Here is an 8,806-nt window from a genome sequence, read left to right on the forward strand (position 1 = left end):
ATGCCTCTCGTGCAGATGTTAATTTATGGCCTATAAATGAAACTTTATCACAACCTGGTCATGGAAAGATTTTCACTTTAAACCAGACTAACCTTCAGACGTCCTCTACTATTAAATCCCATATAGGCCCATCTAATTCTCTCCTTCCACTACCTGCACCATCAATATGTCACAGGTATAAAGATGGTTATTATCAGATTTGGGACGGAGATTTATGGCCCACTCCCACTATTGGGCACTTAAACCAAAAGGCCCCACTCTGTTGGGAACAGCGAAACCATACCTATGACACGTGGCCTAATGCTACTCGAGAATTAGGATGGACCCCAGAGTCACAATGTCAAAAAATTATAGTTTTACAAGCCAATGATTGGTTTGGAACAGATTGGCTTTCTAGACCTAAAACTATTTGGCCAGCACCCAATGGGACTCAATGGATATGTGGAACTAACCTATGGCCCTGGCTTCCCCCGGGCTGGATAGGAAGATGTACTATTGGGTACCCCTGGATGCAGGGGAGATGGACCCCAAATATAACACAGCCAGCAAACCTCCCCAATCTCAAACACAGATGGGGACGATCTGTGTTCCGTTGGTATGATCATCTAGCTTCTTTATCCCACAAATTGGTTTAGAAGATGTAATGTGGCATGTGGAGACTTTAAACAATTATACTCAAACTGCCCTCCATGATGTTGAGGAAAGTATCTCTCTCCTTAATACTGAAATAACACTTATGAGGAAGGCCATCTTACAAAATCGAATGGCTTTAGATGTCCTCACTGCAGCCCAAGGTGGTACTTGTGCTGTTATTAAAACTGAATGTTGTGTTTACATCCCTGACAATTCTGGCAATGTGACAAATATCCTTAAAGATTTACATACTCAGATAGAAGCCATGTCCTCACCAACTTTGTCATGGGGACAATATCTTAGCTCCTGGTTCTCTGGTACTTCCTGGTGGAAAACATTGTTAGTCTCTGTCTTTGGTATCATACTTATTGGCATATTCCTGTGCTGTGGTATTTATTGCTGCATCAATATGGTTCCAATATTAATGAATTCTTGTCTCTCTTATAGACCGCCCATTGCTCAAATGGCCCTCCAGCCTATTACTTCTCAATCGGACTTCTATCATGGACCACTCGATAGACCCGATTTTTAAAGGGGGACTCCAAACTGCTTGCCCAACATCGTCCCTTTTGTCAGCCTGAAGAAGCCAGAACGGTCTTCGCCCCCATTCCTTACAGCAGTAAGGAGTTCCCCAAATTAGAGGGGGGAATGAAGCCAGATTTAAAATTAGGTAGTCAGTGTAGTTAGGTAAATCAGGTCTAATATCGAGTGAAATCTAAAATGGAGGCCGTGCGGAGAATGACTCGGGAAAACACAGGACAACTCATGGAATGTTAATGAAGTCCCAAAAGGCCCTAGGCCAAAGTCCACCTCAAAGAAATGTTAATGAACAGCCCCCATCAAAAAGGTGCTGACTCAGAAGTCCTTCCTGACCAGATTACTTTTTGGCCCACCTGTGTCCCACCCCTCGGGCCTTCCAACCCACATTCCATCCCCAAACCTATAAAAAGGGGAGACAACATCCCTTCCACGGATTCCACCTCTTGGGTCCCCTTCTTCCTCCGGGAGAAGTCTTTTCTGCTGTCCTTTAATAAACTTCTAATTTCTACTCTGACCTTGCCTCGGCGTGCTCTCTGGTGTTATTCTTCAACATTGGGGAAGCAAGGACTCGTCACCGGTCAACAGCGGTAACATTTCCAGTGAGCTACTTGATGGTGAGTATTGACCATGGGGATGATTTGCAATCTAATGTATCAAATATTTAACCAGTGACTAGTTATTATTAAGCTACTATTGTGGACCATACTTAATTAAAGCAACAGGTTTGGACAAATCAAATAATTTGAAACATGATTTAATTATAGTGACCTATTCATTAGAGCCTAATTTCCAACTGTTGTCTGGACTCATTTCACCATATTAGATATCACTTCATCTGCTCTCTAGCTAAGTAGTGGCTTTAAAATATTAATGTTCCTTTCATGATTGCTAGGAGCATTTAGGTGTGATTCCATATATACAAGAATCCTCCAATGTAACAATGATGTTCACAGAAAAAGAAATGTTTAAGGGCAAGTTAATAAATGCCTTGACTGATAGCAGAAGGAAATAATTCCATTCTATGAGGTTGGTAGGATGAGAGGAACACTGATTTGCCTCCTGTTATTCATTGAGCTTTAACGATAAGGATATACAACTATTTCCCCCGTCTTTAGACATAGTTTTTAAAAATCTGTGTACAGGGAAATTATGAGATTCTATTCTTATGAGTTTTCCTCACACACTCATGGGTCTCGGTTAAAGAACTCAGGCTAATCAGATTTCAGAAAAATAACTGGGTTGGAACATGGCAACAGAACCTAGATTTTTATCCGATTTTTGGAATGCTGCATTCAATGGATAGAACTTCATAGAATGCATATCCCAAATGAAATATAGAAACTAATATTGTAACACCCTGAAAGAATATTTTCTGTGGGGTATTAGCCTTTGATGTTATCTATTAGTCATATATTTTGTCAAACAAAAAATAATGATTTTCATGTTGCCTTTTGTTATCTTACAAAGTATTTCCAAAAATACTGTTTTCAGAAAAGTTACATTGTTTATCAAACTTATTCCCCAAAACAACAAAACTAAAATGAAAAATGCCCCCAAAATAAATTTTGAAGATCTGCAATTTAACAATGGGAAAAGTTCAATATAGTTTGTAATAAACTATTTAAAAAATAGAAAACAAGTGCTCATTCAGAATAGTAACCACAAGCAGTTTGTGTTTGTTTGTTTGTTTGTTTTTTGTTTTTGTTTTATTTTAACATGGCTGTCAATTAAATTCTTTCTTGTTGGGTGGTAGTATTTTCTGTCTAACAGGTCAAAGAAGGTTGATGACAGAAAATTGGAGATAACCATGGGGTTTAGAAATGAGACAACCATGTCAGAGTTCACCTTGTTGGGGTTTCCTGCAGTCCAGCATCTGGGAAAGGTCCTCTTCCTGGTGCACCTGCTGGCATACCTAGCCTCAATCACAGGAAACATGTTTATAATCACCATCACCTGGACTGACCATCGCCTTCAAACACCTATGTACTTCTTCCTCAGCAGTTTCTCTTTCTGTGAATTCTGTTTCATCACCACAGTTATTCCTAAATTGCTGTCCATCTTTCTTTTAGGACAGCAAACAATTAATTTTACATCTTGTCTCACACAGGCCTTTTCTTTTTTATTTCTTGGGTCAACAATTTTCTTCCTCATGACTGTGATGTCCTTGGATCGATACCTGGCCATTTGCAAGCCTCTACACTACCCAACTATCATGAGCCTGGAGGTTTGTTTTCTTCTGGTGTTTTTCTGCTATACCTTGTCCTTCATTTTTATCACTGGTGTGATCCTGAAGGTTTCCCAGTTATCCTTTTGTGGCTCCAACATCATACCTCATTTCTTCTGTGACTTAGGCTCCTTAATCCATCTCTCCTGTTCTGAGACCAGATCTATTGAAATGCTGGCCTTTGGTATAGCTTTGTTTATCCTTTTTACATCCCTCATTATAACCATCATTGCATATAGCAACATAGTAGTCACAATCATGAGTCTTCCATCAGCCAAGGAGCGACAAAGAGCTTTCTCCACCTGCTCTTCTCACCTCTTGGTCCTTTCACTGAGGTACGGCAGTTGTGTCTTCATATATGTAAAACCAAAGCAAGCGAGCAGGCTGGACTCCAACAGGGAGGCTGCTCTTGTGAACACAGTGGTGACCCCACTACTGAACCCTGTGATTTACACCCTGCGCAACAAGCAGGTCCACCAGGCTCTGAGGGATGCTCTGTCCAGGGTGAAATTGCAGAAATAGGATCAGAGAGCTTTGTGGGGAAGCTAAATCTTGTTCACCTACTTCAACTTCCCACTATGGTGTAAGTCTCCTCTACTAGAATTCTTACATGTAGTGATCTAGCTTATGTGAACTTTCACCTAGATGGATGCTGCCTGATCTTGCAACTTCTTTGATTGTATAACATTAGTTCCCTATATTGTGCTGAACATTATGTTTCTTACTGTTCTTCCCATTGGTCTTAAGTAAGTTCAAGTCAGACAACATTTACGGTGAGGCTAACATGTACAAATCAAATCACTGATCTTCCACATCTGTGTGTTCTCTCTCTATACATTCAACTCATTGTAGACGGGAAATATTTGGAAAAAATTGCATGTGTGTATTGAATATGTACATCCTTTTGTCATTTTTTTCCCTTAATACAGTATAACACTACGTGCATGTTATTTATATTGTAGTATATAATACACGGTATAAATAAATAGTATAAATTATCTAGAAATGATTTAAAGTATATGGAATATGTGAGCAGGTTATAAACAAATACTATGCTATTTTACTAAGGGACTTGAGCATCCATGGATTTTGATATTGACAGAGTTGCTGAAAACAATTCTCCATAGATACTGAGGGATATTGTAATACAAACACCTTAAGCTAAGAATAAAAGTGTTATCAGATTTAACAATTGATGTTCATGACTCAACCTTGAATTTTCTGATGCCTATAAAAAAATAGACACCCTTCTTTACCACTTTATTTATTCAAAGCAAGTTTTGAATTTAGAAGAAAATTGCTTATGAAAATCATAATATAATAGCCTTATGAAAATTATGGCAATTCAATGTTTCTGTTTACATAAATTAATCAGTGTAAGCTTATTAATTTATTTGGGTCTGTTGGTTTTAGAGATATAAATAGCTCAGTATATTTCAGTTGGTTGTGACTGGCACTTTTACTTTATCGTCTTTCACCTTTAGCAAATGTTATTAATGAAATTTCTTTAACACGTTTTAATAACGAACAAAATGAAAAGTCTTTTAATTTGTGCTTTTGCTGGTAATTGATGTTTCAGTTGGTTGGAAGATAGGTGGTCTCAGTAACTCTCTTTTCTTCTTAGAGATATTTTCTCCTAACAAGATTTTAGAGGTGTCTTCCAGTATCTTTCAGGCTAAGCTAAATCCTGGTTGATATTTTATAGCCAATATTAAAAGAACTCATAATTAAAAATGTGTACAAGAAAATGTGTGCACTGATAATGTTGAGTTAAATTGAGTCAAGTACTGTTTGCACTTTCATTGAAGAAGTGGTTCTTTTCACTTCTGATTCCCCATGTTCATGTTATGTATTTGATTTTCTGTGTGTCTGATTTTGGTGTATATTTTCTTTTCCAGCTTGATTTCACAATTAATTATATTAAAGCATAACCTGACAAGAATTTTAGATTTTAAAGATTGTTGGCTGGGCTGAGAAGGCGTTCCAATTATAGAGTGCTTTCTTAGCATACATGAGGTGCTGGGTTCAATCCCCAGAACTACAAAAACAATCCATCTGTTGACTGATTTAAATGTTTACTTCAGAACTCTGAGCAGCAATCTAGTAGACTAACAATCCAACTAGAGAAAGTTACCATAAGAACCCATGCGGAGGGTCACTCATTTAAACCTTGCAGTGTGCACTTGTTATTAAACTATTGAAGACAGATTTAAAGATAGGTAGTTAGTGTAGTTAGGCAAATGGAGTCTAATAAAGAAAATGGAGTCCTGTCTGAGTCCAGGGAAACTAGAACAACACCTGGGAAATTGAAATGTTAATGTCCCTAAGGCCCTAGGCCATCCTAAAGAACTGTTAATGAAGCAGCTCCCAGTAAAACTGCAAGATGCTAATCAAACCACCCCAGACCCTTCCTACCCAGATGGCTCCTCCTGGCCCCATTGTTTCCAGCCTTTTGGCCTTCCCACCTGCATCCCCCATCACATTGCAAGATAGAGGGAAATAAAGGACAGGAACATGGAAGAACAAAAGAAGATCTTAGATATAAAAGAGAGAAGACTTCCCCTTTCCACAATTCCCCTTTCAGGTCCCCTTCTTCCTGGTGGTGGGGGTGTCTTTTCTGCTATCCTTTAATAAAACCTTCCACTTTCCACTCTACTGCCTTGGCATGCTTCTCCAGTGTTATGCTTCAGCATTCCAGGAAGCAAGGACTCCTCACAGTAAATGCCAGTAACACTATCTTCACAAAGTAGGGCCACCTTTACCTGGGTATCACTCTGGGTCACAAAGATCATACATACTAGATCACACTCTTCTTTGTGAAATGTTGTGAAAGGCTAGACAGAATTCTGAGTGTAACCTATAGAGAGTATCCCAGTGAATAACTTGTTTCTCAAAGGGTGAGTTTTCCCTAATTTGCCCTAAACAAAATTAAATGTTTAATTTTAGGATAACCGTAAATACACATACAGTTTTAAGAAATAATATAGAGATCTCATGTCACCTTTACCTAATTTCCTTCGATGGGAATAACTTACAACATATAATAAAATGTCCTAGCCAGGATATTGACACTGATAATGTCAAGATTAGAACATTTCCAACATGACAAAGATGCCTCCTGTTGATCTTTTATAGCCTTTTATGGTTATGCCACTTATCTCCTGCTGCAACTACTGTTTACCATTTCTGTAACTTTTCCATTTTAAGAAATAGATATGTATATTTATATGTTAAATAAAATGTATATATTAATGTGTATGTGTGCACATATATGTATGTATACACATATGAGAAGTAGTCTTTGGGGCTGGATTTTTCCACTTAGCATAATAATCTAGAGATTCATGCAAATTATTATGTTATCAATAGTTCATTCCTTTTTATTGCTGATGATTATCTTGCAGTATGTATGTACCACATTTTTTAAAAAGTTTGCCTGTAGAAGAACGGATGGGCTACTTTCAGTTTTCAGTTCTTCCAAGTAAAGTTCTGTAAAGGTTTGTGTACAACTTTTTGTACAAACATAAAATTTCATTGCTCTGGGATAAATGCCTAGGAATGTAATTATTGGGTCATACGACACTTGTATGTTTAACTAACTAGCTGTTTTCTAACAAATTGTTAACTAACAATTTGTTTTCCAGAGCAACTGTGTCATTTTTCTCACCAGTGAATACATGAGAAATTCATTTTTTTTGTATTCCTGTAAACATTTGACATTACTATTTTTTGTTCACTATGATTTAATATAGACTAACAGAGCAAGCAATAAAAGAAAAAAAGACACATTAAATGTTATTAAAATTTTTTTAATTGTGTTTCAAAGGACACAAGACAGTGAACATACATCTTATAAAATGTGAGTAAATATTTGCAAATCATGAATCTAAAAAGAAATTTTTGCCTATCATATACACCATTATACTTTATATGTTCTTTAGATAAAAGTTTCTTGCCAGATTTATGATAAAAGTTCTTTAAACATTTACAAATAAAAACAAAAAGACAAATAACCAAATTTAAATGATTGAGAATTTTTTTTGGGGGGGGGCTATTGTAAATGGGGTAGTTTTCCTCATTTCCCTTTCAGAGAATTTAAATTTAAATCAATCTAACAAAAGAGGTGAAAGACCTCTACAAGGAAAACTACAGAATGCTAAAGAAAGAAATTAAAGAATACCTTAGAAGATGGAAAGATCTCTCTTGTTCTTGGATAGGCAGAATTAATATTGTCAAAATGACTATACTACCAAAAGCACTATACAGATTTGATGCAATTCCAATTAAAATCCCAATGGCATTCCTCATAGCAATAAAAAAAAAAAAAAACCCAGTCATGAAATTCATCTGGAAAAATAAGAGACCCAGAATAGCTAAAGCAATCCTTAGCAGGAAGAGTGAAGAAGTGACATCACTATACCAGACCTTAAACTATACTACAGAGCAATAGTAACAAAAACAGCATGGTACTGGCACCAAAACAGACTGGTAGACCAATGGTACAGAATAGAGGACCCAGAGACTAACCCACATAATTACAGTTATCTTATATTACACAAAGGTGCCAAAAACATACATTAAAGAAAAGATAGCCTCTTCAATAAATGGTGCTGGGAAAACTGGAAATTCATATGCAACAGAATGAAATTAAACCCCTATCTCTCACCATGCACAAAACTCAACTCAAAGTGGTTCAAGGACCTAGGAATGAGGCCAGAGACACTGCACCCATTAAAAGAAAAAGTAGGCCCCAATCTCCATCATGTCAGATTAGGCCCCAGTTTCCTTGATAAGACTCCTATAGCACAAAAAAATAACAAGAATCAATAAATGAGATGGATTAAAACCAAAAAGCTTCTCCTCAGCAAAAGAAACAATCAATGATATGAATAGAGAGCCTACAGAGTGGGAGCAAATTTTTACCACTCTCGCATCAGATAGAGCACTAATCTCTAGGGTATATAAAGAACTCAAAATCCCCCACCCAAAAATAACCAAATCAATAAATGGTCCAAGGAATTGAACAGACACCTCTCAGAAGATTATATATAATCAATTAACAAATATATAAAAAATAGTTCAACACCTCTAATAATCAGAGAAATGCAAATGAAAACTTCTCTAAGATTTCATCTCACTCTAGTCTGAATGGCAGCTACTAAGAACACAAACAACAATAAGTGTTGGCAAGGATGTGGGGGGAAAGGCACATTCATCATTGCTGGTAGGACTGCAAATTGGTGCAGCCAATCTGAAAAGCAGTATGGAGATTCCTTGGAAAACTGGGAATGGAACCACCATTTGACCCAGCTATCCCACTCCTTGGTCTATACCCAAAGAACTTAAAAGAAACATACTACAGGGACAGAGCCACAGCAATGTTTATAGCAGCACAATTCACAATAGCTA

The 8,806-nt window shown here is 37.1% G+C and overlaps 1 protein-coding gene across 1 annotated transcript; it reads left to right on the forward strand.

Annotated features, from left to right (window-relative positions):
- Window positions 1-2,968: 2,968 nt before the first annotated feature.
- LOC114102473 (olfactory receptor 6C74-like) lies at window positions 2,969-3,919 on the forward strand. The gene has a single exon (XM_027947944.3). The coding sequence runs from the start codon at window positions 2,981-2,983 to the stop codon at window positions 3,917-3,919; it is 939 nt and encodes a 312-aa protein (XP_027803745.3). The 5' UTR covers window positions 2,969-2,980.
- Window positions 3,920-8,806: the final 4,887 nt, after the last annotated feature.

The sequence above is a fragment of the Marmota flaviventris genome, chromosome 4 (genome assembly GCF_047511675.1).
Source record: "Marmota flaviventris isolate mMarFla1 chromosome 4, mMarFla1.hap1, whole genome shotgun sequence".
Lineage (NCBI taxonomy): Eukaryota > Metazoa > Chordata > Mammalia > Rodentia > Sciuridae > Marmota > Marmota flaviventris.